The sequence below is a fragment of the Geotrypetes seraphini genome, chromosome 5 (assembly GCF_902459505.1).
Source record: "Geotrypetes seraphini chromosome 5, aGeoSer1.1, whole genome shotgun sequence".
NCBI lineage: Eukaryota > Metazoa > Chordata > Amphibia > Gymnophiona > Dermophiidae > Geotrypetes > Geotrypetes seraphini.
Window position 1 is genome coordinate 31,483,906 of NC_047088.1, and position 20,238 is coordinate 31,504,143.

General features: G+C 43.0%; 1 protein-coding gene across 2 annotated transcripts in view; it reads right to left on the bottom strand.

The window, feature by feature from the left end:
* The window catches only part of PASD1 (PAS domain containing repressor 1), a 128,362-nt gene that overhangs the window by 35,867 nt on the left and 72,257 nt on the right, over positions 1–20,238 (bottom strand). For both annotated transcript variants that reach the window (XM_033944274.1, XM_033944275.1), the window contains 2 exons: positions 6,403–6,509; positions 3,960–4,107 (listed from right to left, as the gene is read on the bottom strand). In XM_033944274.1, the coding sequence (XP_033800165.1) occupies positions 3,960–4,107; positions 6,403–6,509 (255 nt within the window). The remainder of the gene's footprint in view (positions 1–3,959; positions 4,108–6,402; positions 6,510–20,238) is intronic.

A 20,238-nucleotide genomic window follows, 5' to 3' on the forward strand; every position in this document is an offset into this window, starting at 1 on the left:
TTTCAATAATTTCCTAAAATGCAAATAAGAATTTGAATGATCCAATAATCGGCGAAAGTCAGCATCCCAACTAGCTGCTTGAAAGGAAAGTAAACGATGGAAATATCATTTAGGCCCTCCTTTACAAAGCCGCGCTAGCATTTTTAGCGCCGGCCATGACGGTAAGAACGCCGACGCTCATAGGAATTCTATGAGCGTCGGAGTTCTTACCGCCACGGCCAGCGCTAAAAACACTAGCGCGGCTTTGTAAAGGAGGGGGGTTAAATAAGTAGTTTAACAAAGTAGTGAAAAGCTACTGCGCATTTCCAGCCGCCTGGGCTTTTTGTACTAGTAATGCAGAGACATAATTTAAAAATTGGATGTTCCATTGAAGAGTAAAAGATCATGGACTTGATATGCTGCTTTTTTGTGGTTCAGCCAAGGTGGTTTATATATTCTAAGCAGGTACTTTCTCTGAAAATAAGGGGACACATGAGATCAGAAAGGGGTTTGAATATTATTTTAGCTAGGGTAAGAGTGGATAAGCATTTCCTGTTATATAGCATGTATACCCAGTGTCACTTAAAGGGAAAGGGATTTGGACTTGTTTAGCACCTTTTTGTAGATTTACAACCACACTCATAGCGGTTTCCCTACCTGTCCTGGTGGACTCACTATCTAATGTATCTGGGGCAGTAGAGGATTAAGTGACTTGCCCTGGGTCACAAATGAGCAGCATGGGATTTGAACCCACAACCTTGGGGGAGGGGGGCGGAGGATGAGGCTGAAGCTCTAACCACTGCGCCACACTCTCCTCCAATACAATATCAGAAGTGAGCCATGTAAAGAATAATGAAGCCATTGTGACATCACCGATGAGGTTGGCTCTTAGGCATTCATTGGTGGAATGAGGCATTATGACATCACAATATGAGCTCTGGAATGTTGCTAATATTTGGGTGTCTGCCAGGCATTGTGACATCAGGGAAAGGGACTGGGACCTGTATACTGCCTTTTTGTAGTTTTACAGCCACACTCAAAGTGGTTTACATACAAGTACTTCAAGCATTTTCTCTCTCTGTTCTGGTGTGCTCGCAATCCGTCTAATGTACCTGGGGCAGTGGAGGATTTGGTGACTTGCCCAGGGTCACAGGGAGCAGCACAGGGTTTGAAGCCACAACGTTAGGGTGCTGTGGCTGTAGATCTGGCATACTATGTGACATGCTCAGACATCCTGCGGTAACTGCCAAATCTGGATGCACTAACCGCATAATAAAAAATATTTTTTGAGGGTCATGTCAGGGGCCCAAAATTCTCAGCTTATATTAGAGTATATACAGTACTCTTTTTTTTCAGATGCAAGCTGTTCACACAACTTATGAGCTGAAAAATCATGCAGTCATCAGCAGCAAAAATTAACTAGGTGTAATTAACTTTTTGCTTAAAAAAAGTCTGTACATTTTCACAAAATATATCCCCACAAAACAATTATCATCTGATGACATGCAAAATTTTCTATGCACTGCCATTTCCAGCTATGTCTCAGCTTCTTTGCTTAAACAGATTTTTTAAAAAAAGCTACCACTAGGGAGTGCCAGATGCTAATGTTAGTAGATTTTTACATGGCTAATAACTTTCAAAATATAAGTTTTATATCAGTTAAAGAGAGGGGGGATTAACAAAATTTAGCACAATAGTTAGAAAAATACTGATTCAACAATTTCCATCTTTGGGCATGAAATACACAATTGTGAATAATTTCACAAATATGACAGCATGAATAAAAATACCAAATAATCCCCCTCCCTTTTACAAAACTGTGATAGAGGATTTTAGCACTGTATGCTCTGCGCTGCTCCCAATGTTCATGGGAATTCTATAAGTGTCAGGAGCAGCGCAGAGCAGTCAGCGTGCCGGCCTGCGCTGAAAGGAGGGGTAATGGGTGTAATCACAATTACAAAATTTGGCGTGTGCTTTTTGGCCGTTTGTACTCGTACTCTTTTTCAAATACAAGCTGTTCACACAACTTATGAGATGAAAAATCAAGCGGTCGTCAGCAGCAAAAATGAAATTTTTTGCACAAATTAACTAGCCCCCCCCCTTTTACAAAATCACGCTAGTATTTTTAGCGCCGGTCGTGGCAGTAACAGCTCCGACGCTCATAGAATTGCTACATTGTATACCTTATTTACCATGGACCCCTGACGAAGGCGTGTTGTCCGAAACACGGACCGTATTGGGTCTCTTGGTTGGTAAAAAGGTTTTTTATTACTGCATTTTAACTTTGGTACAATAAATTCTTGCCTGCATCGTGTACATTGTCTGCAGTTTTTGTTTGGTTTTCCTGTTTCGGTGGTTTTTCTGCAGATTCGGTTGGATTTCTTTTTGTATTGCTCTTTTGTCAGCAAATAATGACGGCCATATATAGAATCCAGGAGTTAGTTAGTAAACATCACTACTTATACATATACATCCAAGTACCATCACCCTTAGAATACTCCACAACCCACCCCCTATTTAAACAGATATCTTTGGTTTATAATGACTTATAAACTCAACATTGTTTATTCAAATCCTGCAGAGTTAAAAGTGCACTTATTTAAGAATTCACAAATAATATACTCAAAAGTTGAAAATATAGAGAATTTATATCGCTCCAAGAATCTGAGATTGGTAAATTTCCCCAAAACACATCTTATTTCAGCAGAAATATTACTTCGTAAGTATTTTAAGGAGATTTTGGGACTCCCAAACTCAGATTCCTTGGCTATTTCTAATTGTTACTACATTCCACAAAAGAAAAAAGTTGTTTGTGAAAAAGGAGTAGACCAATTGGTATCAACTGATTTAAATCTCACTGAATTCTTAGAGGATTCCTCGGATACCATACAAAGTCGGTCTACTCTTTTAATAACTTGTGTTAGTGAGTCAGATAAAAGTATAATTATGAAAACATACTTTAGGAATAACAAGCAAAATGTTGTGGTGACACAGTATTAATATTTCCTGATGCGGCTAGATCCACTCAGATGAAAAGGAAGGCTTTTCTTTCTTTAAAATCTAGAGTTTTGGCTCTTGGAGCCACTTTTTATCTAAAGTTTCCCTGCCTAGTGCAGTTTCTGGGATTCAATTCAATTGGAGAGTTTTTTGAAAATGAATAAACAACATAAGATTTAAACTAACTGTTATTTATTTTGAGGAGAATGTATTAGCTTCACCTAATGTTCGAGGAATTTTTCTTTCCCCCTTTTTTTTGAGCTCAGTTATGTTTAAAAATATTATGCTATGATTTTTTTCTGTTATGGGTAATCCTCGATTTTCTTGTTTGTTATATTGCCTCATAAAGGAAGTTAGTTCTTTTGGGATGTGGGCTAGATGGAAGTTCTTAGATAATAAATGATTTTCCTTTAAGATGTATGAGTTTAGAATTCCATATTGAACTCTTGTAAAAATTATAAATAAACAAAATAAAAATAAAAAAATCATAGAGCAGATACTCTGCAAGCCCATCCCAACCTAAAGGGGGTCAGTAGACTTAAAGGGGTGGGTCAGTAGAGTGGGCAGACTTGATGGGCTATAGCCCTTTTCTGCCGTCATCTTTCTATGTTTCTGTTTCTAACCTGCCTCTGCTTATGACATCATCATAGATCCCATTCAATTTCTGTCCCTTGCCCTGCCCTCTTTTTCTCTGCATCGGTCTCAAGAGGGCTTATAACTCTGTTCTGCCTACCACCTCCACCGCTGCCGGGGAAATGATTCCAAAGCCAGCATTTCCCTCTCCGGTACAGCAGCGTTTCTCTGTCTTCCTCTCAACCGCCCCCCTCTCCCATTTTCCGTGCATGACCCTTTGTTCTCGATCTTTTCACCAGTCAGTAGCAATTGAGCTAATGCTCGTCAGGAATGGAAAAAAAAAACCCCCATCATAAACGAGCACATAACCAAGAGCGAGCTCTGAGCGCACAGAGCCTCCGCACACTCACCTAACCACAGTATGTGTGCAGACAATGAATTCGGGTTTTGAATTCCACTGATGGTATGTGATGTAGTAGTGAGTTTGTAACCAAATCCACTGCTGGCCCTTAGTCAAGAATCGGTAGTAGCAAGACTTCCCTTTCCCAAATTGCATCACTGTAACAAGAAAGAGCAGAATTCGTTCAGACGAATGACGGCATCAAAATCACGTCGTAGCCTTAACGGCCAGAGATTGCTGAAAGCAACTGTAACATCATTAGTGGGGACACGGAGCATCCAAAAACTTACCATAAGAGGTCAGCGTTCAAAAGTTTTAGAGGGTACAAGCAGACGTTAAACCCATCTAATTGGTCTATGACCCGCCATTTCAACTCCTCAATACTGTATGTTAATAAGAATCCAATGATTTACCTTAGGAGCCTGTAGGTTTTGGGTAAGTATTCGTGACTTATGTTCGTTTAGTCTAGTTTTAACTGGTCTATTAGTGTGTCCAATGTAGATTAAGTCACAAGGACAAGTATATATAGAATTGGGATGGGGGGGGAATGCCTCTGTACTAATTGTGAATGGTCTTAATGTGTGGTGAAGAATCTTTCAGTGCACTAACAGCAGAGGACATGCATTAATTTTTGTGTGTAAAACTCAGTAAGCGCAAAACCTCGTAGGTTTTCAGACAAGCTGCAGGTGGAACCTCTTTACTAGACTAATTGAATATATTTGTGATTAGCTTTGGAGAGTTACACTCCTTGACAATATGAGAATGAAAAGATTGGTTAGAGCACTGAAACCGGCGAGTAGAATGTCAAAATCAAGTTAACATGAATTCAGCCACGCAGGATCTAACAGTATGCGCAGCCAGCCACTGAAAAACTAACAAATGCCACAAGCTACAACATGCATGAGCCCAGCGTATAGTCCTGCCTTCAGGATGTTTCTGAGAATCGCAGAGGCCCAGCCCTTTGCAAATTAGGAGGTCCTGGAACTCAGTTTTTAAAACAATTATGGCAGTGGTTGAGGCATATTATTTTAGAAGTCTGCAAACCTGTTTCTAATTATGGAAAAATCCAGTAGCCGAGGTAACTTCATGTTCAGTTAAAAAAGCAAAAAGAGGTTTTTTTCCCTCAAGTGGAGGCCCATTTTCTGTGTGAGACCTGGGCCCTGCTGCCATTAATGTAGGGTTACTAGACTTCTGGATTTTCCCGGACATGTCCTCCTTTTGAGGACATGTCCGGGGGGTCCGGGTTTTGAAAAGCCTCCTCTCAATCGCGTTGGGCAGGATGGCATCCGCACATACACGAATGCCATGCGATGATATCATGAGCACGTGTGCGTGTGACATCATTGCGTGGCATCTGCGCATGCGTGGATTGCCTCCTGCCTGGCCAAAGCAGGCAGCAGGGGGCGGAAGTGGAGTGGAGATGGGCGGGCCTAGGGGGGGCAGGTCTAGGGTGTCCGGATTTTACAATCGTAAAATCTGGCAATCTTATATTAATGTAAACTGCAAGTGGTCTCATTTCCTCCTATGCCATTGGAATTCTAAGGCAACTAGCATGACTCTAACATTAAAAAAAAAAAAAATAATCGAGCAGACTACAGAACAAAGGAGAAGAGATGTTTGAAATTTACCAACCTCGAAGAAATTTAAGATCTGAAAATACAATGAAATTGAGTATTGAGGGCCAGATGTCTATTGTGCATGTCAAGATTGGAGCATCAATGATGTCTTGTCTTGCCTGCCATTCTGCGATTTTGTGCGGGGAAGATCAATTTTAAGAAAAATGTTAAAAATGCAGCTTTTTTGTCAATGCCTTCCGTTACATTGCTGCGCATGCTAGACCTTAACGCCAGCATTGAGCTAGCGTTAGTTCTAGACGCGTAGCGCGTGGTAATTTCCTGCAGGCGCTAAAAACGCTAGCGCGCCTTAGTAAAAGGAGCCCCAGTGTTCAGAATATTTTTGCCTTTGAACTTAATATTCAATACTTTTCTGCATTTTAATTGTTGAAATTATGATTTGAAAATGCCTGTATTTATATTATGATTTGATAATGTTTGTTTTTGATATTGTATTATTTTTCCCTGGGGGGGGGGGTATGGGAAATTTATGTTTGTCTGTTGATGGTATCATATGTTTAGCGACTAAAGGGCTACAAGGATAATCTGTATGTAATCAAAGTTTCAAGTTTCAAGTTTATTAAAAATTTGATTAATCGATTAATCCACATTCTAAGCGATGTACATGTTACTAAAATTACAATAAAAGGGGAATAATACACTGAATAAAACTGAACATATTATTGACAACAAAAAAAAATAAAAAAATAAAAAAATACTATTGACAAAAACGAATAAAAAAAACAAACAAAACAAAACATAGTTTTATGCGGTATATAAATGGTTAGATTAATTAATTAATTGATTAAAGATAAAATGTATGAGTAATAATGTACTTACACTGTTCATGGCACTTAGCAAGAAGTTCCAGATCGTCGGCATGATAGTAATCATACCCTGAAGTTCCCAGAACCTCGAAGGGGAGGTAACCGATGATAGGTGGAGCCCTATAACAACACAAGGAAGTTTAGTTTTGTCATCACGCTAGTATTACGGAACAACGTTTACCAAACAAAAACGCATCGCTCAGTCTCCGTCCACACTAGTTTTTATGTGATATCGAAGCAGAAATCACAGTTCATAGATTTATTGACGTTTATGCTTTATAAAACTTTGTCCCTACGCAGGTGGGTCACTCAAAAAGGTCAGCCCTAGGCAAGGCTTCAAAGGACACAAAAAAGAAACTCCGCACCATAAATGACTGTACACAGATAATAAAACCAGGTGTTTGCTCAGAAAAGTCATTTCGGGACTAGCTGGGAGCTGACAGCAGAAAAAAAAAAGTCAGTCAGTCCTGCTAGGCTTAAACATACAAACTGAGAAAAGTAGCGACTGAAGAAAAGGAAGATATGCGGCAGAGTTAGAGCTTAGACCTTTCCATCCCACGTTACCCCAAAAAAATCAAAGTGGATTTCATCACTAAGGGCTCCTTTTACAAAGGTGCGTTAGGGCCTTAACGCGTGGAATAGCGCGCGCTAAAATGCAGGCAGTAGTTTTTTGGTTAGCGCACCTTTGTAACAGGAGCCCTAAATATATAAGAAATTGTATACGTACAAAATTACTGTGACTCTCACCTTGACGGATAGCTATTCTGATTTCCGTTTGAATACTTATTACTTCAGATTGTATATTAATGTCAGCTGAACGATATCTTTTTATGTTTTCTAAATTGGTCAGTATTCCTTTTATTTCTGCTTCTAGCGTTATGACAATATTGGTTTGCATTTTGGCATACCTGTTTTATATTTTTCTATACTTTTTCATATAATGGAATTGTCATGTATATTACAAAAACGAATAAAAATTGTTGAACTAAAAAAAAAAAAAAAAAAAAATCATTTAAAAAACGATCAAAAGAATCAGTTTACTAGTAGGCGCCTACCACTTTGATGTAGGGATGGTTAGGGGTGGATTCAGGGTAGTGTCCAGGTAGATTAAGTTAGGCACACTTATTTAGGCCGTGAAAACTCTGGCCTAAACGGAGTATGCCTAAGGATGTAATAATGCCTACGGCCATTTAGCTCATTAACAGTTGGGATCAAATGTCTCTCAAATAAAATAGATGTAGGACACAATATTCAATTACAGATCTTGAAAGTAATAAAATTTGAGTTTTACTGTACTACCTATTAACGGCCATCCATGTTTTTATCATTTCAGTACATAGTATTTTAGATAATTCACTAGCTCTTTAAGCCCGTTACATTAACGGGTGCTAGAGACGCTTCCTCCCTTTCCCCTTCCCCTTGCACGGTCTCCCTCGTGATCAGGACGGGGAGGAGGGAGCTGCCGTCCGGGGCCAGCGGAGAGGAGCTAGGCGGCTGGAGGAGTAGCAGCAGTCGCTGCCGATCACAGCCTCCGTCCTACCTGGATTTCCTTTTTTTATCAGCATCGGGAAGGTGGAGAGCGGCCTGCGAGGTTCGCTACAGCGGCTGGCGAACCTCAGCAGGCCACTTTGACGAGCAGCGGGAGGGAGGAGTCTCTGGAACACGCACCTTCAGCTAGCGCAGGCGCCGGGAGGTGTGACACAGAAGCACACCTCACGCCACCATGAATCACGATTTTTGAAAAGCCCATGCGCGCTTGGCCTTTTATTATTATGGATGGTCACTGAAAGAGATTTCTCAATTGGTAAGAAAAATTGCAGATCCTCCGCATCAAATCGGTAATGGACCACCAAAATAAGTCAACAACAGACTGAAATCATAAAAATGCTAAATGATAAGGCTGGAAATATGGATCCTTGTGGTATTCCAGCCCATTAAGAGTCCAATGAGACTGACTATAGTCAACCTTGATCTGGATTTATTGGAAAAGTCTGCAAACTGAGATGGAGATGTTAATGTCTCCGGCATTGATAAGTATTTTGCACGGTTAATCTATTATCTATTCCAGATAAGTTATCTTAAGCTCTGTTGTATCACTCAATATATGATGGCTTCTATACTCAACTATCTAACATTATTTCTTATGTTTTATTGGTCTTGTTACAAAAGCTGGTTAACTGAGGCACTACACTCTACTCCGATTCCAATCCTCATAAGGTCCCATTCTACCATCCCAGAACCCCACAGGTCCGCCCATCGTTTCATTCATGACTGCTCTGAATGGGGCCCTTTCCAAATCCCGGCTGTTCCCCCCTCACGTAAACCAAAGAGACCCTACAGTAAAAAAACACCGATCGTTGAGGAAAGTTTCCTACTCAGTACCTGCTGACGCCCCCCTCCACCAAAAGGTTCAAGGTTTCTACTTAAACATCTGATCTATCAGGAACAAATCACAGCTGGTTAAAGATTGGCTAGAGGAGACCAACCCTGACTTTGTTCTTTTAACTGAAACATGGTTGATCTCCGATAATGACATCATAATTCATGAGTGTCTTCCACCTGGGTTTAAAATTATGTCTCAGCCCAGAACCAGGGGACGAAGGGGAGGACTAGACATCATAGCAAGAGATTCATTCGAGTCCACCATCTTAGCCTCAAAATCCTCAAAGGATCTCAAAATTTTTTCCTGTAAACTACAGTCAGACCAGTTAGAAGATGGCTTAATTATCACGCTATTTTACATCCCTCTTAACTTCATCCCATGCCCTCATTTCAGAGCTTCCTTTCAAATGAGGGAGACTTGACTCATGTGCATTTGCATCACATAGGCCCAACCTGAGCATCTCTCCTGCTGACGGGGGGGGGGGATTGTTGGGGGGTTTTTGACTGGCGGCGGGAGAGATTGCGCATCTCTCCAGCTGCCAGGGGGCTGTGGCTTGGTGGCGGGAGAGCGTGAGCCCCTTTCTCACTGCTGAGGGGGGTGTTGCTTGGTGGTGGAAAAGAATGGGCATCTCTCCAGCTTGCCAGGGGAGGTTTTGCTTGTTGGTGGGAGAGTAGGCATCCCGCTGTCGGGTGGAGGGTTGCTTGACTTCGGAAGCTTGGTTTGTGGTTGGTTGGGGTTTTTTTCTTTTGCATTTATTCTGCGCATGTGCCGATTGCTATCACCAGTGACAGGCACATGCAAATTTGGCGAATATTCGCTACTCTCCACCAACCTCATTTGCATGAGCGTTTTTGGGAGGATGACTCGCTTTTTAAAAAATCACTACTATAACGGCTGCAATAGCAGTCTGCCGTTTTTTTATGTGGATTTTTGGAAAATCTAGCCCCTTGAGAACTTTTCAGCAGCCCCTCAGTCTCAAAAGGCTTTAATTTGTGCCCATGGAAATATTCTGTTGTGAACAGAATCCAATTTGCTTCCAAAGGCGCTGAGGGATCCTTTTGAAAACGGAAGCTACTTTGAAAGAATTATGATGCCTGCAAGCTCTTTATTTTGCAACTTAAAATCAAAACTACTAGAAATAACAATACTCTTCAGAACTACAAAGTGGTGAAGGACTGATTATTAAAAAAAGACAAAAGTCAACAAACTTGCAAAAGATAATTATCACCTCAGCCAGAGTCAGAACCACAGGACAGGAAGAACAAGAAAGGTACATCCTTTGAAAACGGTTTGTTGACAAAGGGATGCAAATTATACACCTACACTTTGATTTCCCTGTTGCCGCCCTTATTGTTTTATGATACCAGAACGACTGTAGAAAAGTTTATCTGTCAGTGCCTCTGGGATAGATTCACGAACCTGCCTGATCGGGGCAGGTCCGATGGATTCTTTAAAGTTGAATATGCAGATGGGGGTGAACGGAGGAACGCCCCCATCTGCCGGCACGGATCGCTGTTGTGCGATCCCCACGCATGGTCTGCGCATGCCCGTCCAAGCCGTGACTTTTTTTTTTTTTTTTTAAATAAAACTTTTACCTTTTTTATTAGATTTAGCTCAGCGAGTCTGTGGTTTTAACCCGCTTTAAACCCGTGGGTTAAAACCATGGGTTCGCAGGGGGGGGGAAGGGCAGGAGAGATTCGGGGAAGGTCAGGAGAAAACCGGGGCAGCGATGCGGCGATTTGGGGCAAGCAGGCAGGAGAGATCTGGGCAGAGCAGGGCAGAGAGCAGGGTTTCTATGGAGCTGGAGAGTCAGAAAGATGTTTTCGACTGGTCCCCAGCAGTCGCTTCTTGGGTTGATCGGCCAGCCCAGTCGGTTTGAAAAATTTGGTTGGTGAATCGCATCCCTGTCTACTTTGCATGCATTTCCCCTCATTTGCATGCACGGATTGGAAGCGGATTGCAGGAGAGGTTAGTGAATAGTGCAGGAGGGAAATCTGGTCACAAAGGGGTCTCAAACCGATCGGTACACGATCGGCTTGCTTTGTGATTCTACATCTGTCTGATAAACAGTGGCATAATAAGGGGGGTGTGGGGGAGGGGTGGTTTGCCCCGGGCATGGTCTTTGTAAGGGGTGCAGACCCCCATCCTCCTCTTCAACACCCCCCTCATACCTCTTTAATTTCCACTTCGCTAGCAGCATTACGAATTTGCTGCCCGTATTGGTGTCGCCTTCCCTCTGACATCACTTCCAGGCCCTGCACCTAGGAAGTGATGTCAGAGGGATAGTTGACACAACATGGGCAGCAAGTTTGTGCTGATGCTTGCGCATGGAATATTAAAAAGATAGGGGGGAAGGGGGGGACACGCGAGCAGCAGGGGGGAGAGAAAAGAGAGTGGGGAAAAGGCACCAACACCCCGGGCACTACTCACTCTCGCTACACCACTGTTGGTAGACCACATGTTTTACCTACATTTTACCAAATTAACTGTGACCTGACCCTCTAATGAAATAAGGACAGTAGAAACCATAACTTTATTAGACGACCCATCACAGCCCGTGTTCCGGCTTATTTGCTTGCGTTGAGTCAGTCAAGGTTTGACCAAAAAAGGCTTGCAATGATCTTTTGCCACGTTACCCCTGAACGTGGACTATGATTGCCATTGGAAGCCCTACTGCGAGATCTTGATTGACCCCTGACGCTGGAAATTCAGCCGAAACATGGGCTGTGTCGGGTCATCTGAAGTTCCGATTTCCACCATCATTGCCTCCGGTCGTTGTTTCGTCTGCGGGCCTCTTCACTATCTGATTTGGTTTGCTGCACTCTGGGCTGTTCATTCCCTCTGGTCTTATCTACATTTCCTGCATTTAACACCATCTATTTGGGATCCAGCAATTTGATGAAATAGAGAAGACAGCAAGAGGGTAATTCTTTAAAGAAGACACCAACATAATTAGGCATCAAGATTACATGCGAATGATCAGAATACCGGCATTTAAATGCACATGAGTGCTCATTTATGTATGCAAATACCAATATTCCAGCTACATGTTATTCTAGAACAGGGGTGTCCAATCTCAGCTCTCAGTAGGTCAGGTTTTCAGGATTTACACAATGAATATACATGAGATCAATCTGCGTCCAATGAAGGGAGTGGATGCAAACAGATCTCATGCATATTCATTGCAGAAATCCTGAAAACCCAACTGGAATGCGGTCCTTAAGGACTGAGGTTGAACATCCCTGCTCTATAATGTGGCACATTAATGTGATAGCTTGCAATTTGAAGGTGGTTGTATATATGGCCAGAGTCTGGGTGGCATGCACAGTGCATGCATAAATTAGAGAATACTATAATTTATAAGAACATAAGAGTTGCCACTGCTGGGTCAGACCAGTGGTCCATTGTGCCCAGCAGTCCACTCATGCGGCGGCCCCCAGGTCAAAGATCAGTGCCCTAAATGAGTCCAGCCTCACCTGCGTACGTTCCAGTTTAGCAGGAACTTGTCCAACTTTGTCTTGAATCCCTGGAGGGTGTTTTCCCCTATAACAGACTCCGGAAGAGCGTTTCAGTTTTCTACCACTCTCTGGGTGAAGAAGAACTTCCTTACGTTTGTACGGAATCTATCCCCTCTCGTTCTCCCTACCTTGGAGAGGGTGAACAACCTGTCCTTATCTACTAAGTCTATCTCCTTCAGTATTTTGAATGTTTCGATCTCAGTCTCCTCTTTTCAAAGGAGAAGAGGCCCTGTTTCTTCAATCTCTCACTGTACGGCAACTCCTCCAGCCCCTTAACCATCTTAGTCACTCTTCTCTGGACCCTTTCGACTAGTACCGTGTCCTTCTTCATGTACAACGACCAGTGCTGGACGCAGTACTCCAGGTGAGGGCGCACCATGGCCCGGTACAGCGGCATGATAACCTTCTCCGATCTGTTCGTGATCCCCTTTTTTATCATTCCTAGCATTCTGTTCGCCCTTTTTGCCGCCGCCATGCATTGCGCGGATAGCTTCATCGACTTGTTGATCAGAACTCCCAAGTCTCTTTCCTGGGAGGTCTCTCCAAGTACCATCCCGGACATCCTGTATTCGTGCATGAGATTTTTGTTACCGACATGCATCACTTTACACTTATCCATGTTGAACCTCATTCGCTATGTCGATGCCCATTTCTCGAGCTTGATTATGACACGTTGCAGATTTTTGCAATCCCCCTGTGCCTTCACTACTCTGAATAACTTCGTATCGTCCGCAAATTTAATCACCTCACTTGTCGTACCAATGTCCAGATCGTTTATAAAGATGCTGAAGAGCACGGGTCCAAGCACCGAGCCCTGCGGCACCTGACCTAGCCAGTGAAGATTTTACATAAGAACATAAGAATAGCCTTACTGGGTCAGACCAATGGTTCATCTAGCCCAGTATCCTGTCTTCACAGAGGCCAGTCCATTTCACAAGTACCTGGCAAAAAAAACCCAAATAACAGCAGCATTCCATGCCACCGATCCAAGGCAAGCAGTGGCTTCTCCCATGTCTGTCTCAACAGCAGTTGATGGACTTTTCCTGGCTAAGGGCTCCTTTTTCATAGCCACAGTGGCAACTGCTGCTGTGGTAATCGCTCTGATGCCCACAGGGATTTAATGGGTGTCAGAGCATTTGCTGCGTGGCAACCGACTACTGCAATGCCCTATTCAAGGGAATAGCTCAAAATGAAATCAAGCGTCTACAAATTATTCAGAATGCTTCTATCAAGCTCATATTCAAAGCTAAGAACTTTGATCACGTAACACCCCTTCTCAATAAAGCGCACTGGCTTCCAGTTGCTCACCGAATAACATATAAACTGTTTGCTCACATTCAAAACCCTTCTTTACAAAACTCCAGCTTTCATTTATAAGTTACTAGCTAATGCCCCGGCGTTGCACGGGTATTTAATTATAGCAATAACACTGTAAATGGATTCAAATAAAGATACTTTATAGTGGTGAATGAAAGTATTTTTTTACAGCTTAATAAAAAGTACAATATTCAAATTATAAAGTGAAATATTTGACAAAATGAATACAATACAACTAACGCAAAACGTGATTATAAACAACAATTTTAGTTTCACCTCCTGGAGCAAGAACATATAAATTCTTGGGTGAACCCAGCCTTGAGCAAGCAAAATAGAGTTGTGGGCCGTGAGACCCCCAGAACATATCACCCCAGGTAGTGAGGGATCTGCATACCAAGTTTCATCCAAATTGGTCACAGTGAGAATGGCAGCTTTTTACATTTTTTCCATTGACATGAATGGGTGAAATCCGATTTTCTGTTTGTAGCTCCGCCCACGTGTGCAGGTGGGCCGCGAGACCCCCAGAACATATCACCACAGGTAGTGAGGGATCTGCATATCAATTTTTGTTCAAATCGGTCAAGCCGTTTTTGAATTACAGTGAGAATGGCAGCTTTTTACATTTTTTCCATCGACATGAATGGGTGAAATCTGATTTTCTGTTTGTAGCTCCGCCCACGTGTGCAGGGGGGCCGGGAGACACCCAGAACATATCACCCCAGGTAGTGAGGGATCTGCATACCAAGTTTCGTTCAAATCGGTCAAGCCGTTTTTGCGTGATCGCGGCACATACACACACACATACCTCCGATTTTATATATATAGATTAATTCCATATACTTCCAACAGAACGTTAAGATCTACTGAACAGCACTTGCTGACGATTCCCTCTCTTAGAATAATTAATACTAGACGGCAATTGATTTTTTCTGTCACAGCTCCCCAAACTTGGAACTCACTTCCTGTTTACTTGAGGGAAGAACACAACTTAGAAAAATTCAAAAGTAAACTAAAGAGCTTTCTTTTTAAAGACGCCTTTGAAAATTAGCCATTTAGTCTTCCAACCAATTCTACTTTTTCTCTCTAAGTTTATTGAAGTAATTTTTTTAACTTCCCTTTCCTTCTGTATCTCCCTTATATGTCTCTTTAACTTTCAAATAATTTGTAGTTCTTATCCCTCTTCCCTTATGTTCTTAGTTTTGTTAAGTTTGTCAATAGTCTTGTTAGACCTGGTTTTTGTTGTTGTTTTTTTTGTTACTTATTGTATTGTTCCCCATATTTTGTAATTTTATTATTATTATGTACATCGCTTAGAATTATGAATAAGCGATTAATCAAATCTCCATTAAACTTGAAACTTGATATTGAGCTGCAACTTAGCTGGCTGCATCTTCATTCCATTTTTCTACTCTCACATTCCTTCCCTCTCTGTCTTGCATTTAAAGCTTTTTCTTTTTTTAAAAAAAATTTTCCTCCACTCTCTCCCACTCAGCCCGATGCCTGTTTTCACCTGCTGAACTACAAACCTAAATGAACCGTATGATCTCTTCCTTCACCAAGACAGGACTCCGCGGCAACAACTTATGATTGCAAAAGTGTGGTACGCAGGGCTGCACACACCCTAGAGGATGGGACATCTGCAATAATCCAGTCCTTAATTAGTCACGGTGGCATGAATCTCCCGCTTCCCTCCCACATAGCAAGACTCTGAGTTATTCACTGGGACATCCAACTGGTCAAACATCTTTCAAGCTTTGTTTTCTGTTTCATGCGAATCCTCATCTAGGGCGTAGGCAGATATCTTTCCAAACTGTTGCAAAGGAATAGCAAAAGAAAGGACTTTTCTAGATCATCTGTCGTGCATGTTGGCTAGCAATTATGTCGGCACAAGAGAGTTCCCTGGGCTGGAGTCAGTGCCGCACTAGGGGGGAGGGAGTCTGCCCTGGGCACCATCCTGCTAGGAGCGCCGGCAACCCTCTTCCTCTCTGTCCCCCCGCTCCTCCCCCTGCCGCGTGTGCACTTCTGCTGCGCAACATTGCTGCCCGAATCGGCGCTCTCTCTGATAATAATAATAATAATAATAACAGTTTTTTTATATACCGCAGGACTGTGAAGTTCTATGGAGTTTACAATGATTAAAGAAGTTACAGATAGAGTGGAATCAACAAAGTATAGACTTGGTGATTGACAGTTCTAGAGATCATTTGTTAAGGGCTAGGATTGTGTAGGTTGGTTGATAGCGCTTCCCGGTCCTGCATCTAGGAAGTGACGTCAAATGGCGAGCCGACATCGATGCTGCTTGTCTCGGAGAAGTTAAAAAGGTACGGGAAACGAGAAGGGGTGCGCGAGTGCGGCGGGAGGGGGGGGGAGGGCGGAGGAAAGGGCGCCACCACCCCAGCCGCTAACCCACAACCGAACATTTCCTCTTAGCCCACAACTCTTTCATTTTCTCAGGAACCTCTAAAGGGGTGCTTACTTCAAGGGGCAAAGTACAAGCAAAGGATGGGAAACAGTACCACTCGGGGAAGTTGGATAGAAGCATGACCTAAAGCAGTGGTTCTCAAACCTGTCCTGGGGGACCCCCAGCCAGTCAGGTTTTCAAGATATCCCTAATGAATATGCATGAGAGAGATTTGCATATAATGGAAGTGACAGGTATGCAAATCTCTCTCATGCATATTCATTAGGGATCTCTTGAAAACCTGACTGGCTGGGGGTCCCCCAGGACAGGTTTGGGAACCACTGACCTAAAGGGATGTGGGCTAGCTCCTTATGGCCAGACGATCTATGATGAGGAAAACATCCCTCTGCCCGCTTTGCGTCGCTTTTGAACTGGGTTTCTCTTTTGAAAATGAGCGCCATAGCGGCTATTATGCTGAGACACAAATCGAGTCTGAGGTACAGAACCAGATTTGGGTAATTGTTTCAGAAAGAAATTTCTTCAAATGGTCAGGAAGCCCCAAAAAATATCTATTTCCCTGAAGCACAACACACTTACAGGGGAATCGAATTCTGTTTAATGCCAAAAATTCCTTACGTTTAACCTGAGTATTTTTAGACACATCTGGGAAATGAAAGGTTTCAAACCTAAAAATAAGAAACCTTAGTTTTGAAAGTTCTGATCCATGGCTAAAGCAAATATCACACAACCAATACTGCAGGTACAATATGGGATGGTAGCCTGGAATGCTGCTACTATTTGGGTTTTTGCCAGGTACTTGTGACTTGCTTTGGCCTCCGTGAAGACGGGATACTGGGATAGATGGGCCATTGATCTCACCCAGTAAGACTATTCTTATGTTCTTAACATCTGTCTCCTGTGAAGTTTATAAGATTTGTGAGGTTCTGATCAGTTGAGTTCTGATCAATAAGTCGACGAAGCCATCTGCGTAATGCGCGGCGGCAGCGAACAGAATGCTAGGAATGATTAAGAAGGGGATCACGAACAGATCGGAGAAGGTTATCATGCCGCTGTACTGGGCCATGGTACACCCTCCCTGGAACACTGCGTCCAGCACTAGTCGCTGTACATGAAGAAGGACATGGTACTACTCGAAAGGGTCCAGAGAAGAGCTACTAAAATGGTTAAGGGGCTGGAGGAGTTGCCGTACAGGGACAGATTAGAGAAACTGGGCCTCTTCTCCCTCGAACAGAGAAGATTGAGAGGGGACATGATCGAAACATTCAAGGTACTGATGGGAATAGACTTAGTAGATAAGGACAGGTTGTTCACCCTCTCCAACGTAGGGAGAACGAGAGGGCACTCTCTAAAGTTGAAAGGGGATAGATTTCATACGAACGTAAGGAAGTTCTTCTTCATCCAGAGAAGAGCGACTAAGATGGTTAAAGGGCTGGAGGAGTTGCCGTACAGCGAAAGATTAGAAAAACTGGGCCTCTTCTCCCTCGAACAGAGGAGATTGAGAGGGGACATGATCAAAACATTCAAGGTACTGAAGGGAATAGACTTAGTAGATAAGGACAGGTTGTTCACCCTCTCCAAGGTAGGGAGAACGCGAGGGCACTCTCTAAAATTGAAAGGGGATAGATTCCGTACGAAGATAAGGAAGTTCTTCTTCACCCAGAGAGTGGTAGAAAACTGGAACGCTCTTCCGGAGGCTGTTATAGGGGAAAACACCCTCCAAGGATTCAAGACAAAATTGGACAAGTTCCTGCTACACTGGAACGTACGCAAGTGAGGTTGGACTCATTTAGAGCACTGGTCTTTGACCTAGGGGCCGCCGCGTGAGCGGACTGCTGGGCACGATGGACCACTGGTGTGACCCAGCAGCAACAATTCTTATATTCTTATCTATCTGTTGAAGAGAGTTTCGTTAAAGCAGTTGTGACTCCATGATGGTGGCCAAATATATCCCCCCTTTTACAAAGCCGAATTAGGCTTTTTTTATTGTCGGTCGTGGCGGTGTTAGCTCTGACGTTCATAGGAATATCAATGAGCATCAGAGCTAATACTTCCATGGTCGGCGACAAAAAGCCTAACGCGGCGTCGCAAAAGGGGGGGGGGGGATTCTCATGTGACCCACCCGGAGGTGCAAAATAATGATGCACCTAAGGAAATCCCACCCAGATCATGACCCCAAAATGTGAGTTTGGTGGCCCACAGTTTGGGAATTTCTGCTTTTAATGGAATATCATTTTTTTCCTCTAGTGCAGAAAGTGTGTTTCCTGTGAAAAAAATCCAAGGCTTCCAAAGATGATTTTTTTGATTACCTCTCACGAAAATAACTGGACTACGGGGAAAATTTAGAAGCCTCAAATTAAACCTTCTTCGATAACACTAATATTATCTTTGGCCAAATTTTGAGGTGATAAATAAAAATTCAAGCATTCTTTCTAAAGAGATTGAATTTTCTCAGCATGCTGTCAAACCCTTTCTAGTCCTTTGATTAATTGTAATAGAATTTGCAATTAGATGACCTAGTGATCTGCAAGTGCCAGAGAAGTGCAAGAAGGAACAGACCGAAAACAGCAAACGAGGTCAAGAGGAGATTGTTTATTGAAGCCAAAATGAATAAAACCTACGCCCTGACGTGGCCGTGTTTCGCATAAAAATGGGCGGTGCCAGCATAACAATCTGCTACGCTGTGTGGATTGCTGCTGTTACTATTAAAAGTTACACTCAGAGCAGCGCGTTCCAATGAGCGCGGGGAAAGGAACCCTACGATAACCTAAGAATTAACACAATACAATTAAGTGAAGTTTAATCTCAGTGAGAGGTTGCGAGCTTTGTGAAGCCGAAAGTTCAAAACGAAGCCCAGCTGCAATGCTTAACCATCCTGGGCTTTTCCAAGGTGAGCAAAGCTCACAATTTAGCCACACACCATCATAGGAACGCACCCTGTGTGTATATAAAGTGAACAACTTATTTAGTGCAGTTCTGATTACATAAATAACATAAGTGAGTGTAGTATTCCTGCCCCGTACCAGCCGTATAGAATAAAGCAAGTAAAGCAGAAAAAGAATCACAAAAAGAGCAGTACTTTGTGCAATATAATGTCCCATTCGTTAAGAGGAGTACTGGTGAATTTAAAGGGGGATTGGGACTTGTATACCACCTTTTTGTAGTTATACAACTGCATTCAAAGCCGTACAGGTACTTCAAGCATTTTCCCTATCTGTCCTGGTGGTCTCACAATCTATCTAATGCAGCTGGGGCAGTGGAGGATTGACTTGCCCAGGGTCACAGGGAGCAGCATGGGATTTGAACCCACAACCTCAGGGGGCTGAGGCTGTAGCTCTAACCACTGCACCACACTCTCCTCCAATGCAATATCAGAAGTGAGCCCAAGTATAGAACAATGAAGCCATTGTGACATCACTGATGAGGTTGGCTCTTAAGGATTGGTGGGATGAGGCATTATGACATCACAATAGGAGCTCTGGAATGTTGCTAGTGTTTGGGTTTCTGGTGTTATGACATCAGGGAAAGGGACTGGGACTTGTATACTGCCTTTTTGTAGTTTTACAACCAAACTCATAGCGGTTTACATACAGGTACTTCAAGCATTTTCCGTTTCTGTCCTGGTGGGCTCACAATCTGTCTAATGTACCTGGGGGCAGTGGAGGATTAAGTGACTTTGCCCAGGGTCACAAGGAGCAGTGTGGGATTTGAACCCACAACTTTAGGGTGCTGAGGCTATAGCTCTAACCACTGCGCCACACTCTCCTCCATCGGGAGTGATAAACTGCTTCTAAAACTCTCCTGTTTTCTCCAGGCTTGGTTTCAGGGACAAAAGCCCCTTCCTCAGGAACCGAGCAAAGTATCATTAAAGCAGGAATAGGGAACTCCGGTCTTCGAGAGCCTTATTCCAGTCGGGTTTTCAGGATTTCCCCAATGAATATGCATTGAAAGCAGTGAATGCAAATAGATCTCATGCATATTCATTGGGGAAACCCTGAAAACCCGACTGGAATACGGCTCTCGAGGACCGGAGTTCCCTACCCCTGCATTAAAGGGAAGCTGCCAAAATTCAAAAGGCTTCACAACGCTACTGCTAACTGGCGTGCTAGATTCTCGGCAGGGGGAGGAGAGCCGAACGGCAGCGCGCCGGCTAATTAAGTGGACGTGATGACGTCATAGTTTTAAAAGACCGCTGTTAGCAGGGAGAATTAA